Source organism: Geotrypetes seraphini, chromosome 12, assembly GCF_902459505.1.
Source record: "Geotrypetes seraphini chromosome 12, aGeoSer1.1, whole genome shotgun sequence".
In the NCBI taxonomy this organism is placed as follows: Eukaryota; Metazoa; Chordata; class Amphibia; order Gymnophiona; family Dermophiidae; genus Geotrypetes; species Geotrypetes seraphini.
In genome coordinates this window covers 36,721,804-36,740,908 of record NC_047095.1, presented here as the reverse complement: position 1 = coordinate 36,740,908, position 19,105 = coordinate 36,721,804, and the positions used below count along the sequence as shown (strand labels likewise).

Sequence of the window (19,105 nt, the reverse complement as noted above, 5' to 3'; positions counted from 1 at the left end):
TATACAAAGAGAAACTTGCCAAAGAGGCAAAAACTCATAGTAACAGTTGTTTTTTAGATACATCAGAAGCAAAAAACCAATGAGGGAATTCATGGGATCATTGGCTGATCAAGAAGCAAAAGGGGGGGGCGCAGAGAAGATAAGGCCATAGCGGAGAGACTGAATGAATTCTTTGCTTCGATCTTTATGGAAGATGTAAGAGATCTACCTGAACCGGAAATGGCTTTCAAGGGTGTTGATGCAGAGGGATTGAAAGAAATCTCGGTGAACCTGGAAGATATACTAAGCCAAATTGACAAGACAGAGTGACAAATCACCTTGACCAGATGGTATACCGTATTTTCACGCATATAACGCTCCCTGTTTCGCTAAAATGCTTCGTCAGGGATTTTGAGCGTCCATTCACCTGCTGTGACAGGAGTGGAAGCGGGTGAATGGACGCTCAAAATCCCTGACGAAGCATTTTAGCGAAACAGGGAGCCCTGTTGGATGATTATGGAAGTGTTACATTGGAGATACTTTAACTATCCTTCAGCTGACTTCCTACGGAGCATTTTTTGTTCCTGCTTTCTAACCCACGACTACGTCTAAACATCTATTCATTCAGATAAGTGACCTTTTTGACACTATTTATGAAATATTTTTGAAAAATTGAAACAGATTATACTAAAAGAAATGTGTGACTCTGAATAGTAATTGAGCTTAAAGGAGTTTTTTGACCAAGGATGTGTCTGCCAGTTTCAAATTCTGTCTGAGACTGGCTTGTCTATTTGGGAAGCTTTTTTATGGCCCCTGTTAGACACTGAGGTCTTTTTCTCCTTTTTTTCATAAATTTGAGACGTAGCCCTGGTTGTTGAGGGGTGTTTTTGTGAAATTGTAATTTATTGGACATCCCTTCTTGTGGATTTTGTATTCAGTTAAATTATAAGTCATGGTTGTGGAGGATGGCTTAGGGGCCTGAAGATATGAGAGGGTGGGGGGAGGGGGGAGTACATGTACTTCTGCTCAGGGCAGCATAAGTTCAAAGGAGCCTGGTAACCCTTGCCCAGCTCCTGTTACTTCCAAGAGCTGACAGTGTACTTCATGGGTATAAATAAATGAGGCTGAGTGGTGACAGAAGCATGGGTAAGCATTTCTTGGCTTCCTGCCCTTTAGTTCAAGGCATCAGGGTAAGAAAATGCTTAGTGGATGGTCTCTGTTGAGTTTCAAGCGTTCAGTATTCATTTGCTTTTTCAGAGATATGCAGGGCCTTTAACACATATTTTTTTTTAATGTGAGAGATGTTCTTCCGCCAACCTTTATTTCCCCAAAAATTTTTCTAAATCTTGAATCTGGTTGAACTGCACTTTTAAAGAAAATCTGCCATGTTCTCCCCTCCCCCACTCCACTGATCATTATGCAAACTTTAAACGCTGTATTCATTATCACTCTCTCTGATATCCTGCAATCCTGGGAGGGAGGGAGTTAAAACAATATAGGGCATGCCTAGGGTTACCATATGGTTCCAGAAAAAGGAGGATGGATTGTTTTCAGTGGAAGTAAAACCAGGATATCTCAATCCGTCCTCCTTTTTCTGGAGCCATATGGTAACCCTAGGCATACCTCTTTTTCAGGGCCAAATATTAGAAACTTCCAAAATTGTGTGAAAGGAGGAGTGGTGGATAGAAGTCAGTTTGCTCGCACAGTTTTTACATACACAGATGTTTTGCCAGAGGATTTAATTTTCTGCAGTTTCCTAGAGGGGCACATTCCTTACAAGAAGGATATGTAAGGAAGTGGACTTACGGAACTTTTTGTTGTCCTACTTTAAACTCAGCCTCACAGTTTGCAACAAGCTCTGCTTTTCGTATATGATTAGCTTATAAACGTCTGGCTTTTTACAATGTTGGGCTAAGTAAACTTATTTTTCCTCAGTTTTTATGAATACTGATAGGAGATGCTGCTCTCCAACTCGGTAGCACGTTCCCTCTGACGCGATCCCGTGCGTCAGAGGGAACGTGCTACTGTGCTAGTGTTTTTAGCGTGCACTAACCCCGTACTACGTGCCAAAAACTAACGCCAGCTCAATGGTGGCGTTAGCGCCTAGCGTAGAGTAGAAACGTAAACGAGGAGGCGTGGTTTATAGAGTTTTCCGTCTTTTAAACATTCAAAGATTTCTCTTTCCGTTACAGGTCACAATGGCTAATATTGGAATAAACGGAGATGACTCCCTTGAAACCTGCAAATCTGTACTATATTCTCTACGAATGGCAACATGGAATCAAATTTTAGATCCCTGGGTGTATATTCTTCTTAGGAAAGCGGTGCTTAGAAAACTGTATAAGCTCGCCAGAAGGTGTTGTGGTGCACAAGTCATTAACTTGCACACCTGGGAGCTCAGCTCTCTCAAAAACTCTTTGAAGGTTGCAGCAGTTTCGGACTCGCACGACTGCAAGTGAAAAATCAGCACATGCTTAAAATCACCCAGGACCCTAATACAGATGTAAAACTATGAAATGAATATAATATATTATTGTTGGATATATATGTTTAGATAATAAATACAGGTTCCACATATAATTGACTTGTACCTTATCAAGAGGGAAAGACCTCAGCAACCTGCTCCATGCACCGAATAGTCAATTCAAGCACGGGATTCTTCAGCAGGACAAAATTTCCATCATAGGTCATAAAACCCTCACAACCACCCGAAAAAAACTTTTTATAATAGTGTTTATAACACCCAACTCTTTCAATCGGTAAGTGGTTGAAACAAAATATGAATATATAATGCACTTATCTGTTCGCAAATAAGAGCAAATAATATATATGTTTGCCATCTGAGTTTATTCGGGAGAACAGGACAGAAAACAAATTGAATAAATCATTACAGTTATATACTAATGGGTTTGTAATTAACCCCCTCTTTTACGAACACATGGGGCTCCTTTTACTAAGCTGCGGTAGCATTTTAGTGCACGCCACCCCCCGTGCTATGCGGAAAATCTAACACCAGCTCAGCGGTGGCATTAGCGTCTAGCGTGCGCGGGGCATTGCAGCGTGCACTAAAACTGCTAGTGCAGCTTAGTAAAAGGAGCCCACCGCGTGGGTTTTAGGGCCGGCAGCGGCAGTAACTGCTCCGACGCTCATAGAAGTCGGCGCTATGCATTCGTAAAAGAAGGGGGTAAGAGTTGCTTAGACCATCTGAGCTTAGTTTGGTTAAAACAATGAGAGAACCTGCTCCCTTTTTGTCATTTAAAAGATGGGTAGACAGGAAAATTACTGTTTTTGAGAACCCCAGGTTCTATATTAATGTATATTTAAATGTACATATGTTGTATATTATGTATAAAGATGGCATAAACAAATGTATATTCATATATGTATATATGAAAATGTTATTTCGTATTAATGTAGCAAATAATTCCATGTAGTAATTCTTGTGAATACCAAGTAATTTATCTATAATCAGGACAATTATAAACAAATACTCATTTGTTAGGTACACTTAAGTAACTTCTGGTATCAAATATCATCTTTTTAATCTTAATGGGTTTATCTGGAAATATGTTAAGTACTAATTATGTGCATTTATTTGGCATTCACACGAGTATATTTACATCCCTTGGATTACGGTATGGACTCCAGTTATACTATACACAACAAAGGAGTCGTGAGGACGAGATGTCAATAATTCAGACACGGGTGTAAAGTTCAAAGTTCACTTTATTGATAGGAGTTCTGAGAGGGCTCGAAGACTCGACACTGACAATGTTTTGGCATCTATGCCTTTGGCAAGAGTCTCAACGGCTTTTTTTCACTCGTGACCCTCAGCTTCGCTTTGGACACCAGCTATTTCCCTGCTTGTTTCTAAATTTGACCTGTATTGAATGCTCTATTTATGTGAGATTCTTGATAAAGGCATAGATGCCGAAACACTGTCGGTGTCGAATCTTCACGTCCTCGCAGTGCTCCTTTCAATAAAGTGAACTTTACACCCGTGGTGAATTGACATCTCTTCCTCACGACTCCTTTGTTCTGCCTTGATTGTCTTGTTGAGGCCTCCTTGGGCTCTCTTTTCGGATCCTGTACACTGTGCCATTTTAAAATAAGAGGCAATAATTTGGCAGGGGTAAAATGTTTAAGTAGGTTTTGCATAGCCTGTACAACAGCTGCAGTGAATGATCCAATTGCAGACCACAGCGAAAGAATGCAGTGGGGCCACTAGAAAGAGAGAAGCAGAGGAGGCAGATTTTATTATAAGTCCTGACAAGGCCCATGTTTCAGTGAAAAGCTTGCATCAGAGGTAATATGTCTGTTTCGTGATCGAGTGTTTGCTATCCCATTCAAGGGCAAAAGAAGTCACACAGATAAACAGGACAGTCGCTTCATGGCTTTGCCTCTTCTGTCCTTTTGGTGGCCCAATGCATTACTGTGTTTGCTGTTGTTTGATCTGTGTTGCTGATGCTGTCTGTTGAGTTCCCAGTTGTAGACCAGACCTAGTCAAGTTAACTGAGGAAACAAGAATTTCTTTACTGTTCAAAATGATAAATTCAGCTGAAGCCTGACATTATATCAACTTACTAGGAATCCTCAGCTGTGATTTGGAAAGGCAAAAGAGAAAAACACAGGGCTTTGTGCTAGGTATTCAAAAATTTTCTATACTATAGGGTGGGCCACGGAAAAATAGCCCACCTCTAATACCGGTGACAGAAAGGTGGTGTTCTCCCTGGAACAGCGAATAGTGATTGTGGAAGGCTATGACGTGAACAGGGACCACTTTCACCATCTGTTGTAACTTGTGGGTAAGTGAATAAAAACAATTCACTTGCCAGAGGCAGGCTACTTTTCTGTGGCCCACCCTGTACAAGTTCATGGAGAACAGCTTGAGTAGATGAGACCTGTTTTATCTTAAACACAAATGGGGAGTAATGTTCAACGGTCAGCTTTCAGCAAATTTTTTTTTTTTTTTAACACTGATCATTGCCACCAAAATTATGCTCAGAAAAATCAGTGTTGGGGCCCTGACTTAGTGCTGGCAATACATAGCCAAGTATGTACAGCCAGCCAGCACTGAACTGGATAAGTGCTGATATTCAGCCCTTAACTGGGTAAATGAAACCAAAGACAGGACTTTTATATTGCCCTATTTGTCCCGTTAACTTATCATTTATCAAGTGATCTTGGCTGCTTATAAAACTAAGGGCTCCTCTTACTAAGGTGCACTAGCGTTTTTAGCGCATGCAGGAAATTACGGTGTGCCACGCTTCTAGAACTAACGCCAGTCAAAGGAGCCCTAAATTATAAAAGCAGAAAAGAACACCATAAATTATAGAATAGACCCAATCTTTCACACAGAATTCTAACAAACCAACTATACTAACATCCAGAAGATTAAAATATAAGCATAAACTTGGCAAAATAAAAATATAATACAAATTTTGTACAGATTTTAAACAGATACAGGCTAAATATTGGCAATTAACCAGTTAAGTGCCAATTCCTATCTTCAGACAATCCACACAATAGCTAGTTTTGGTTAGAGTTGGTTAGAGGGGACTTCAGTGTCTCTATCCAGATAGATGCCACTGAATATTCCCTTGGGCCCAGTCAGCATGAGTTAACCGGATAAAGGCCTCTCTTATCCAGTTTCCTCACTTTGACTATTAATCCTAGATATGTTTTTAATTGTATAGAACCGTATCATGATTTAAATAATAATAATAAATTTTATTTTTTATACTTCAGTACCTTTCAGTTCTATGTGGTTAACAATAATGAAAAGCTGAACAAAAACAGCAAAAGTATAGCAATAGCATTAGAATTTGTGATAACATCAAGCAAATTTATCAAAAATATAAGTTTTAAACTAAACTAGACTAAAACAGCTTTGTATCTTCAACCAAAAATGAGCTCGACTTGGTCTTCAACCAAAAAGGAGCTCGACTTGGTTAACAATAATAATTAAAAGATACAAAAGATGAAAAGAAAGAACAAAGTTGGGAAAAATGTTAATGAGGATGGTTTCCAAAATGTCTAGCAAACAATAGTTTTTAAAAGTTTTACGAAAAAAAAGCCCCTTAAGATATAGTAAAAATGACACTAGTACAGATATCATGACAAAAGCACATATCTAGCTTTACATAACCAAGATTTATGGCAGTAGGAAAAGCTTTCAGTTTTCTGCCATCTACCCTCAGAACAGAAGAGAGAATGCAAAAGAGAAAAAAAGAGACTCTTGTGATTTTAATCCAGTTTCTGACTGAAATACTTATTTTAAACCATCTGTTCTTTGCTGCTTTCTTTCACAACCTGTTTACATTTCAGTGCCAAACCATATAAAAGAAAATGGACTTACTGTGTTTGATGTGGCAGCTTGATACATCGTGCTATTTCATAAGCTTAGGCAATTAAATAAATTGCTGAAGTGCAATTCTTGGTAATAAAAAATATTTCTGTAGTGTGAATAATTGTATCTAGTGTTTAATGAGGGAATATATGTGTTTACTCCTGTCTCGTGTGTACTAGATGTAATCCATGGCGTTTCAATAAAGTTGTGTGTAACTGATTTTGACAGCAATTACGGTATGTGTTTAAAGTTTTACATAATTTCATATGTTCTATCAAATAATGTTATATCCAATATGGTTTGTCAGCCAATCAGATTGCTGGATTATTGACCCTTAAGGGATCAATTATATGAAATGATTTAACCAGCCAGAAATGGCTCCTGACCAGTTAAATCGCTTGTTTAGGGCTTATTGCTCATTTTCAGTGGCCCATAACCAGGTAGTGCTGCTGAAAATGCCCAACTTAAAATTGGCTATTTTAGGATGTGTTCTTGGGGGTAGAGATAGCACTTGGGCTGTTTAAGTGCTGATATTCAGCACTTAACTGGTCAAGGCAACCTTCATTCAGGTTGCCATAGCCAGTTTACATGTAAGTGCTAAATATCACACTTGACCTGAAAGGTCACTTTGGGCAGCCACAAAACTTAGAGACTTGAAGAAAGCACAGATGGTTATTCAGCATATGCGGACCCCTGAGCCCCAAGCTGGCTTCAGAAGTCCAGAAACCAGGAAGTTTCAGAGATATTTATACATTCTTCTGGCTATACAACTGAATTCTAGAAAAAACTTTTCACATGTTACTTTTCTTAAAAATCATCCTAAGCTCGCACTAGCAGGTCAGTAGCAGGTCACTTATCTAAGCCCTGCAGTCTTTCTGTTACATGTCCAGGAGGGTGGAATACAATATCTTGTGTGCTGAGATAGCCATAAGAAGCTAGAATGCCCAAGCTAAAACACCCAGTGCAGGCAGGCTAGAACATGAGATAAGTTAGGTCTGCAGCTAAACATAATTCAGCGTTTTATTAAAGAGAAAACTTAGTTCAACACTTAGGAAAACCAGTCCCAGACTCCTTCAGACCAGCTATGGTTTTTGCCAGCTCCATAAACAGAAATTCAATATGCCAAAGCCTGAATATGGCCTGACATTGAATTGTCAGGCATAATGTGAGACCCCCCCCAGTCCTGTGAAAATCTTACACAAGGTGCACGTGTTAATATTATAAAGAATGGGTGAAAGGGTGACACCTTAGGAAATTCCCAACCTATAGGGAACCCATTCTGAAACATCATTTAAAACGTTTATTCAATGTATCATATTATTTAAATAAGACTGAAGTCATGCTTGTACTTTCTTCTGCATCCCAATCTCTTTCAGCCTATCCAATAACAAACTATAGTGAGCCATATCAAAGGCTGATGTAATATCCAAAGTGATCATCAGAAATTGAAAGCTTCTATCAAACCCCGCTTGCATAGTATCACACGTGGAGGGGCATTTTCAAAACATATGTCCAAGTCCTATTTGTCCAAAATCTACAGTAAGAAAATGTCTATTTTCGAAAGGCAAACCACCATACATTTAGAAATATAAATTTTTTTGAAAATTCTCTATCTGGATGTCCAGACTATTGGGGCGCCCAGACCATCAGGATGTCTATCTTTATACCACATTTTCAACTAAAATTTTATCCAAGTCCCAAGCGTCCAGAACAAGACTATTTAGACATGGGAGGAGCCAGTCCTGTAATAGACTGGCCACCCAGACATGGTGACAGAGCAGTGGGCACCTTAGATGGCACTGCTGTGAACTTCATATAAAAGGTACCATATAAATATCTCACCAGAACTCCCTTATAGGTTAAGGTGATCCCTCTAAAACACCCCCAAAACCCACTTTACCCTCCTGTCTACAACCCCAATAGCCCTTATGGCTGCAGGTGGCACCTATATGGCAGTAGAGTAGAGTTTTTTTTGGGGGGGCTCAGATTTTCCACCATAAATGTAGTTTTATAGTGGCTTATGGGACTTGCTACTCCTCTCTATGGTTCACTAGCACACCCACCAGATTACTTAAGACACCTGTGTGCAGCTCTACTAGGCTTTCCTATACCGGGTGCTGATGTTCTGGAGACAGGTATTTACACTTGTATTCGGATCTTTGTGAGTGTAGCCCTGGGGGAGTCTTACCTTGATGTATGCAGTGGTCATCTGGTGAGTTTGGGCACCTTTGTGGCACTTAGACCCTTCTAAAACAGGCCTAGTTCCAAACATATAAGTTCTGTCCAGGATGTCTTGAAAAATGCTTGATTATCGCTGCAAGACGTCCATGTCTAACCCACTAACTCTTGAGACCGCCCAAAGCCCACCCATAAAACGTTTCCACCATGCCCATCTCATACTGGAACACCTCGCTAGACGTACAGAAAGACGGTTTCGATTATCAGCACTTGGACATCTTGGCGATTAGGATATCCATGTTCTGATTTAGGATGCTTTTTTGGATGTCTATGTTTTTTTTATTATGGGCCCCATAGTAATTAATAATGTCTCAGTTTAGAACTTAGGATGAAAACCAAATTGGAAATCATTCAAAATCTGGGTTTCTTCTAAAAAGTCCTGCAAATGAAATACAACTACTTTCTCTAAAGTTTTTGCAAAATATATAATTGAAGATCCTGGTCTATAATTTCCAGAATTAGATTTATCTAGCTGTTCATATTTAAAAAGTGGTTTAATTACAGATTTTTAAAAACTTATCTGGGTACATCTCTTTAACTAATGATTTAATAAATAAGCTCATCAAGGGATCTGCTATCTCCTGCCTCATAGATTGTACCAAGGTTGGAAAACAAACATCCAGCAAATCAGTAGAAGTATTAATGTTTCTCAGAAAGTCTTCTGTTTGCCTACTGTTTGCATGGAGGTTTTGTTTCTAACCCACTAAAAGGGAGAGTGAGATATTCAATTGACTGAAGTATAGACTAGTGAGAAAGAAGTGAGGGAGGACACAGTTCTTTGCCCAAGGTTGGATGGGACCCAAACACCCCTGCCATGTAAAGGAATCCCCCATGGGTTCAGAGGCAGTATATTGTTCCCACTCAAGGGGGTAGCATCAGGAATCCTTTGAAGGAGTGTGTATGGCAAGGAGGAGGAGATCCCTACAGAGGTAGAAGAAGCTTTGGAACCTACTATAGGGCAGCCTGAGCTCAAGGGTATGGAATCTGGTCTATATCTGTTCCTGCTTTGTGATGGGAGATGACCTACCAAAGCGAAAGCCTTATACTAAGGGCTCCTTGTACTAAGCTGCGTTAGCGGTTTTAGCGTGCGCTACAATGCCGCGCGTGCTAGATGCTAACGCCGCCATAGAGCTGGCGTTAGTATTTTCCGCATAGCACGGGGGTTAGCGCACGTTAAAAACGCTACCGCAGCGTAGTAAAAGGAGCCCTAAGTGTCACAGACTGCAGATCTCATGCTTGATTGTGCCTGAGAGATTTACAGGGCTGAAATGCCTCGGAGTATGACATCAGAAATACTAATAGAAGGATCTCTTTATAGCTAATTAAGATTTATTTTACTATTTGTCTTTTTTTTCCTTTAGGTATCTGGTTTTCCTTCCTTTCACAAATATGATGAACACGATGTCTCTGTGTCTGCTTTTCACTTCCTACAGTTCTAATGATTTATAGTTGATATGTTTAATGAAACATGGCAACTTTATAATTTTGTGGTCTTCAATTACATCACACTTTAGCCTTTAAACAAGCCATCTGGGCAAACTAAATGCCAAATTCATTTGTTTTATTTCCATAGATATCATCAGCTAACCTGATATTATTGAAAAACAATTACTGCAATGTAAATTACATTACATTCAGTATAAACATAGTAGAAAAGATGCATTAAACATGGAATATGTACAGAAAAGAATAAGTAATGCAGCTGTAACATAATACAAGTTCGTTTATTTTTATATCTTCATTTATTAATGATGTTATCCATTTGGAATAAGATCATAAATCAGAATTTTTTTAGGCTAATGCTATATTCATTACTCCTGCATATCATCCTATAGTTCATGTAGTCCGCAGTCCATTTGTGGGAGATTCTGACCACTTTGTGGGGGCTGCTTTCATGCTCCATCCCAAACACACATCACCTCCAGCCCCCTGCCATCCCCTTAGGCAGTTCAGTCCTAGCTGACAGCAAACAATCGCTAAAAACTGACGGGCCGCTGTTACAGCTGTTATAGTAGCGATTTAAAAAAGTGAGCCATTCTCCCCCAAAATGCTCATGCAAATGAGGTTGGTGGAGAGCAGCAAAGATTTGTTAAATTTGCATGTGGCCATCGATGTTGATAGCGATGGGCACATGCGCAAAATAAACGCACCCCCCCAAAAAAAAAACCCAACAACAAATCAAGCCACCGAAGTCAAGCAACCCTCCAACCGACAGCAGGAGAGATGCCCACTCCCTCCTACCGCCAAGCAACTGCACCCCGACAGTGGGAGATATGCCCACTCTTTCCTACCACCACACAATAGACACCCTGAGAACCCCCCTTGGCAGCAGGAGAAATGCCGATGCTCACTCTCTCTCCTGCCTCTACGCAACCCCCCCATGCCTCTCCCCCTTACCTCACTTAGATAGCTGGCCAGAGGGATGCCTACTCCCTCCGGCCAGCAGGCCCATCTCTTCAAAATGGTGGGCCTTCCTCTCCCTGGGATGCTCTGGGGAGGGGCTTAAGGCTCTGATTGACCCAGGTCATTTAAGGCCCCTTCTCTGGACGGGGCCTTAAGAGCCTAGGTCAATCAGAGTCAGGCTCCTTCCTGGTGCATTTGGGCTAATGGGAGGGGCCTAAGGTTCTTATTGGCCCAGATACTTAAGGCTCCTCCCATTGGCCAGGATGCACTGGGGAGGGGAAGGGGGAAAGAGTGGGGGTCATTGGAGGCATGGGATTGGTTGTGTGGTGGCGGAGAGAGTGGGTATCTCTCCCGCTGCGGGGGAGGGGGGTTATTAGTGTTGGCGGATGGCAGGAGAGAGTGGGCATCTCTCCTGCTGAACTTCAATTTGGGTTGGTTATTTTTATTATTTTAATTTGCATGGGAGGTGGGGGCTTAGCAATGTCGAGCAATTTTGCGATGCGGCAGGAGAAACTGGGCATCTCACCTGCCGAACTTCAATTTGGGTTGGGTTTTTTTTTTGTTATTTTAATTTGCTTAAAGGGGGGGGGGGGTCTGAGCTGTCAAACCTTACTTTCCTGTTAGTGCCTGAGCCAATCAGTGCTCAGGCACTGATCAGAAAGTAAGGCAATGACAGCTCAGACCTGCCGGTAAATTTTGGCTGCAAATGTGGCACAACGAGGTTAGAGAATCACTTGGCGATTACGGTATAGAGAATCACTCGGAGTGATCATTTTAATATTAATGACCTCATAGTACTACATTTGCATGGCAGTATCGGAGACTGCTAGAAAACTTGGAGAAGACCTCGGTAAGCTGTTTGGATAATCCGCCGATAAAGTACATGCACACTAAACCGGCTAGAACTGGTTTAGCGTGCACGTTAAAGACAGATTTTAGTTTTGAGAATCTGCCCCTGAGGCAGACAGCTACTGCCTGTTACTGGTTGCATGAAGCAGAAAGGCTTTCAGTGCTGAAATTAACTTGCGCCGTACATATCAGTGCACAGCATATTACAATGTATGGAAAGGGAAGCCAGCAGTTAGTCCACAGCAATGCGGAGAGCTTTTCCAGATATGCTCTGATGCCCTCCCTGCGCACTCCACCATATAATCAACCCTAATCTCCGCCCTCCCTACAAGTTTCCTCAAATGTCCCCCCCTTCCTTAAATTTACCCTCTTAGCCTCCACTATGTATCTAACCCTATCTCTTATCTTAGCCTCTCTATGTATCTTTCCCTAAAATTTGTAACTTCCTGGAAATGTCCAGCCATCTTCAATTGTAATTCGCTTAGAACTGCAAGGTACAGGCGGAATAGAATTCTCTAATGTAATGTAATGCAAATATATTGTCGGGTGTGAGGCAAGTTAGAAGGGTCAGTTGAGGAGCATTTAGGCCCAAATTCTGTAACTGGCGCCTAATGTTAGGCACCTGTTTTGGAGGCGCCCAACTAGATATTAAATTCAATCAGCAATAATTGAAACATAGGCACCAGTCAAGAAAGCGCGATTCTGTAACAAGGCGCCTCTAAAAATTTAGGCCTTCAAAAAAATTGGCGCTATGCATGTTAGGCGTGGGCGTGGCTACGTGTTAGGCGCCTTCTTACACAATCACTGCTCTTAAGCGTGCTTAAGCGCTCACATGGGCGCCTTTTAGTTGCACCCAGAACTGGCCTATTTATTGGGCGCCTCCAAAATAGGTGCCGCTCAGCGTGATTCACTACACAGCACCCAATTGCGCTTGAATCGTGCTGAACGGTGCCTATATCGGCACCTAACTTTTGAGCGCTTCTTATATAATTTCCCCTTTAATACTTTCTGACCCAATGTGACCTGATCCATTGCCCCCCCCCCCAAGTTTCTGCATTGGTTCTTACCTGACACCACTAATTATTGCTGAGCTCAGGTTCTTTAGTAATGACTATATTAATGCCTTTCTGAGTACATACATTTTAAGTACATGATATATTTCTTGGGGAAGCTATCAACATGGTTTAATGTTAAGTTGGAACCATGTCTTACAACAAACAGACTTGTGGTAAAATAACAGTAGCCCAAATTGATAGCTTCCCCCTTTTGACTGTTCATCCAGATCAGTGGTCTCAAACTCAAACCCTTTGCAGGGCCACATTTTGGACTTGTAGGTACTTGGAGGGCCTCAGAAAAAAATAGTTAATGTCTTATTAAAGAAATGACAATTTTGCATGAGGTAAAACTCTTTATAATTTATAAATCTTTCCTTTTGGCTAAGTCTTAATAATAATATTGTAATTTATAGCTAAAGAGACATATGATCAAGAAACTGTTTTATTTTACTTTTGTGGTTATGATAAACATACCGAGGGCCTCAAAATAGTACCTGGCGGGCCGCATGTGGTCCCCGGGCCACGAGTTTGAGACCACTGATCCAGATCAATTGAGATTTAACAGCAAAAACCTTCTCCCCACACAATAACTTCTGAACTAAGTTTAACAAAACACAGAAAAATAAATGCTATATAGAACTCCTAACAAGAATGTTGTTGAATAAATAATATATAGGAAATTCTTATCACATACACTCAGAAATGTGTAATCCAGCAAAGAGCCGAAGCTCCTATAGCCGAACCCACCGCCCCATCACTGTGTATGGAATTTTTTTGAAAAAGTGCCGATGAGTGCTATTCAAATAGGTGCTGCAATAATTTTCAATGGCAAAAAAAGGAGAGAAAAATAACTCCCACTTATCTCTGAAGTTGTTCAACAGGTCCCGACATGGACCATGTTTCGAAATTTCTGTTTCAAGGAACCCGAAAGAAGGTCTTGACGGTTCAGATGCCAAAAAACTGGTGATAGTGCAATTGGGATAATTCTCATATTCGTATATAAATGAGTGGAAAAAGCTTCTCTAATTTTAATAGACCAGCCCTCCCACTCCATTTATTGTAACAAAACACAGAGACGAGTATTAACTAGAAGGTTTTATGAACTATATGGACCACACTGATTCAGAACAAGGTTAGAAAATTTGGAGTTAAATCTAATTCAAATTCAAGAGGGACAGAGCAGATGAAATCTTTTTTTAAGTAGCCCTCTTCCTAAATTTCTTTTTCTTTTCTTTTTTTAGGTTTAAGGAAAAGGTGAGACCAACAAGCTCAGTATTATGAAGGTCACTATATATTTCCCCTTTCTATCTTAAGGCCAGCATAAGTATTTGATTGACTAGATCGGCATTCTTCAACGCAAAGTCCAGGTGCCAATGGTGGCCCCTGGAGACCTCTGGGATGGCCCTTATCATCATTCTGACTTTTTTTCTGCTACTCTCTACCTCGCTACTGAAGCTCATGGCAGAAAGGGGGAAGTAGATGGGAGGAAGAGCCAAAGGACAAGGCATATCCTATTAGACAGAAAGACTATGTTTGGAAGTATTGTATGCACCTCCTTGAGGAGAGAAATGGCCAGCAGGAAAAAAAAGTGATAGTGCTCTTGTATAAGTTTCTAACCTCTGTCCTAGGAAGGCAGCAGGGAGCCTGTTATATTTTAGCCCTATTTTGGAGCCAGGAAGCAGGGGGGTGGATGAGTGTCACATCCAATGGGCTATCAGAGATTAAAGATTCTCTGTGTGGAATGGGGGATGGAGACTTCTAATTTGGTCCAGCATACAGTTTAAATTGTCTGTTGCTGTTGTAGTGGTTGTAGTCTGATCTTTGCCAGCAGGAGCTAGTCTAACATTCTTAGAATGGATCTGTATGTTCATGAACATGATGGATGGGCAAACAGACAGACAGACTCAGCAATAGGCAATATAATTTCATACAAAATGTATCTAGTAAACCCTAATGTGCTGTAATTAATCTTGGTTCCAGCTTGAGTAAGACCAAATTGTGGAGGCATTTTAGTATGAGAGAATGAAATGGACTCACTTTTCCCTGGACTGAGTTTCAGTTTATGAATCTGTAGCCAGGAAGGAACTTCTTCCAGGCAATGATGCAAATCAGTGAGTACTGAAGGACTGTGGGGATCCTGAGAGCAAACCAGCTGGATATCATCAGTACAAGTTAGCAATAAAACCAAACTCTGGTTCAGATGAGCTAAGGATTGAGACTGATTCAGATCCTTGTGGGCCACCATACTTTAGAGCCATTGAAGAAGAGTGTTCATCCCCACAGCTATATAAAATAGTAAACTGGGTATAAAAAGTGCCTACCCAGTTAACAAGAAAATTCAAATGTTCAGACTTAGCTTATTATCTTAAAATGGTACACCAAGGCAGCTCACTGCTGACCATAACAGTCTGACGAGGTGTTCCATTTTGTTATCTTCATCAGGGACTCTGCGGGCTAACACAGGTAGCTCTCTCTCTCTGAAAATCATTTATACAGGTACTTGTAGAAAGAATATTGCACAGACCTAGGAATACTCTACCTAGAGCAGAAATTCCCTAATTTGTAATCTTCTGGATTCGTAAATGTCTAGTGTAACCCCAGGGTCAAGATGGCTGCCTATTCCCTACCGAGGTGTTGGTTGTGGAGGTACACAAAATTATTTATTTGTTTGGGACTAGGGCTGAGACCAATTTCCAAGCTGGGTACCCACTGGAAACATACGCCAGAGCAATCCGCTCACTCTTCCAAGAATGGAGACCACACCAGATGTTGACTCAAAAACTCAGTTTTACTCTTTCAGATTATGAAAGGGCACTTGCTTGAACAGTGATCAACGTTGCAGAACAGTCCAGCTATAAACAATATCTCCTCTCTACTAAATTCCAGATTGTATCACTTCAAATGCTATTTTTCCAAACTCCTTTTCGAACAGATGACCCAAAAGACAAATTTTGGTGCTAACACAGATCTTAAATCTCCTCTGGGGGTGTAGTTAATTTTACTAACCCCCCCCCAAGAAGTCCAAGAACTGTCTTGGCTTTTGTTATGCTGTGCTACTAGAAACTGCCAGAACCCTTGAGCTGGGTCCTTGACAGTTTCCCTAGAGCCAGCAAGTCTGCACACAGCTTGACCTCTCTCTGAACTCCCTATTTCTAGCAGGTACAGATAGGTTTTTTTTTGTTTGTTTTTTTTTTAAACCAGTTGACAAACAGGCAGCCCTAATGTCTCAGCCTGCTAACAGCTAAACAGCAGAAACCCACATCACTGATGATATTAAGGAAATTAAGGATAATTCAGAATACAGCTGTTCGATTGATTTTTGGTTTAAAAAAGAACGATCGTATTAGTCCATATTATCGTTTATTTCATTGGCTGCCTTTGGAGGCAAGAGTATTATTCAAATTTTCCTGTATCTGCTTTAAGCTGATATCGGGATTGTCTCCAGCTTTCCTTTTTCCTCATTTTGTGTTGCATAGACCATCAGGAGAAACTAGAAACTTCTACTTACTTACTTATCCAAAAATTAATAGGTGTAGATATAAGACCTTCTTCGATAGGACCTTAGCATTTCAAGCTGGTAGGCAACAATCTTGGTTAGGGTAATGTGTTCAGCAAGCTATGTTATCCTATTGCTGTTTTCAGAAATTAATTAAGACCACTTTGTTCGCTAAGTTTATTACTTAATGAGAGTTTTATTATTGAAAGTCTATTTTACAAATATTTGTATTTTTTTACTGTTTTATTGTATTTCGCTGATTGACCAGCTCTTTTTAGTGTAAACCGCCTAGAACTTTTGGTTATGGCGGTATAAAAGAATAAAGTTATTATTAGTATTATTATTATTATTGTTTACAGGCAGTGATGTGAAATACATGTATCCTATACACCATACTGTTAGTGCATGATATTTCACTACTGTTACACTAGGGGAAATTGTCCTACAGTAACTACTAGTAATCAATAATAGTAGGGTTACCATATTTGTAAATTATAAAAAGAGGACAAATGACCTCACCCCTTGCCCCGCCCATGACCCCACCCCTGCTCCACCCAAAGTCTCCTCCCCTGCTCCTGCCTCCTACTAGTCTTGCGCAGCCTCTCTCTACCTCTCTCCAGTCTCCCACCCGAGTCTTCCCTGTGTCTTCACAAACCCCCCTCAGTGCTGCAGTTTCAAACTATGGGCAGCCAATAACCGGCAGCATTAGCCACATGATCCTGCTGCCATCAGCCTGCCCTGGAAGCCGTCACTTTTGTAGCGTCCTGCCTTATGAGGAAATAGGAAGTCGCTGCAGAGCTGAAGTGCAGATGTTCCTTGTGATGGAAGAAAGAATGTAAATGCAGGAAAAAGGGAGACAACCATGAAAGTTTGGTTCATAGGCCTCAGTTGCACAAAAGGTGATACACTGGGGACACCCCTAGGTACTCGATTATAAAATTATCCTTCTTTAACCAGAGTTTGAAATTATGCGTCTTTCCACATCTTAGGAACCGAACGCTTCTGTAAGCTGGCGTTCATATGAAGTAGCAGTAGTGTACACTGAATATCAAGATTTAGAAGTCAACTGGATATAAATTCAGCACCAGAACATAATTTACTAATTGACGTTAAGGTGGAGGGGTAGCTGATAACATGGGGAACTAGGTTTGATAACCACTTTGCCTCCTCGTGACCCTGGGCAAGTCATGTAATCCTCTTAGGTACAAAAACAGATTGTGAGCACACTAGAAGAGAATAAGGGGATAGTGATCAAGGTGAGGAGTGTGTGGTGCAGTGATTGGAGCTACAGCCTCAGCGCCCTGAGGTTGCGGGTTCAAATCCCATGCTGCTCCTTGTGACCCTGGGCAAATCACTTAATCCAGTGTTCAATGTTCTACACACTAGCCCAATCCCAACTTAAATGTGAGCGAGTGAATTCAGCCGAGAGTCCATCGCCCTGACGCAGCTGTTGTAGCGAAACATTAACGTTGGCGGAACTGGGCAAGTGAGGACAGCGTTTAAAGAGACCTGAAGATTTTCTGAATGAAACCCTGCTTGAGCTAAGTTCTTCTATATTTTCATCTGAACATTCATTGTTATATATCACCAGGCAGGAGGGGGAGGGAGGCCGATGAGGTAGTTTCCCTTTCTAGTGTGGCTAATAAGCAGACTGCTGGCAGCACACGGGGCTCTGAGGCCCCTCCTCTTAGCATAAGTTTCAAGTTTCAAGTTTATTAATTGGCTTGTTCAATTGCTTAATCGGATTTCTAAGCGATGTACAATAAAATATACATCCATAAGGAAACAAAAACATTACATACACTTAATTAATTATAATATAAACAAAAGGTAAGAGGGGATGAAATACATTTTTTATAGTAAAGAAAGAACATACAGGGAAAATACAAAAGGAAGTTGAAAAAACAAAAAAAAGCAGAATAATTCACTAAAATAACACTTTATAATAAAATTTAATTAATAAGAACTGTATCACATTTAAGTTGGGAGTGGGCTAGTGTGTAGAACATTGAACACTGGTCTATATTATAAATTATAAAGTGTGCACAGAGAGGTATTAGTTTTAGTTACAAGATTATTTCTCTCTAGATCCTACATATTTATTATTGATTTTGACAAATCACTTAATCCCCCATTGACCCTGGTATGAGCCCACCAGGACAGATAGGGAGTACCTGAATGTAAACCACGTAGGCTATAAGTGGTATATAAATATTTAAAAACAAAACGCACATTATATGCCCCTTAATACATGTCAAGGGGCACTAATGCACTTTATATTACTGTAACTCATGGTAGTTTATGTTGCCAAAAGTTACACAGTAATGAGGTAGAAAGCTTTCAAGTGCATACAAAACAGCTAATAAGTACGGTAAGTAAATTCGATAACATGGCTTGCAATGAACATTGCAAACCATCTTATTGCTGGAAAGCTACCACTAGCAGAAAGCTGATGTTATTTTTCCATCCTGGAAGCAATGGGCCACAAAGCTGATGCTCTTAATCACTTCTTAAAGGGGCTGGTGCTCTACGCTCACAATGATGAGCTGCCCCTCCACCTTCATCACTAAATGACAACCCTATGGGCCTTGAAGACCTTCCACCCAAGTACTTACCCTGAACGCTGAAGCTGATCTCCAGCACTGTCCCCATGCCTTGAAGCTCTTTCCAATGACATCCCTCCCAACCTTGGGCCTTCCCAAGGCCTACCTTCTTAATCCCTCATGTCTAGTGGGT

The 19,105-nt window shown here is 40.7% G+C and overlaps 1 protein-coding gene across 7 annotated transcripts in view; it reads left to right on the top strand.

Moving 5' to 3' along the window:
• The window catches only part of PTGFR (prostaglandin F receptor), a 101,595-nt gene that overhangs the window by 20,083 nt on the left and 62,407 nt on the right, over positions 1-19,105 (top strand). For 4 of the 7 annotated variants that reach the window (XM_033915889.1, XM_033915890.1, XM_033915892.1 and 1 more), the window contains exon 3: positions 2,172-5,810. In XM_033915889.1, coding sequence (XP_033771780.1) covers positions 2,172-2,438 — 267 coding nt within the window. In that variant the 3' untranslated portion in view covers positions 2,439-5,810. Of the gene's footprint in view, positions 1-2,171; positions 5,811-19,105 lie in introns of those variants that run through there. The other 3 variants (XR_004536574.1, XR_004536575.1, XR_004536576.1) reach the window with 2 other exon arrangements.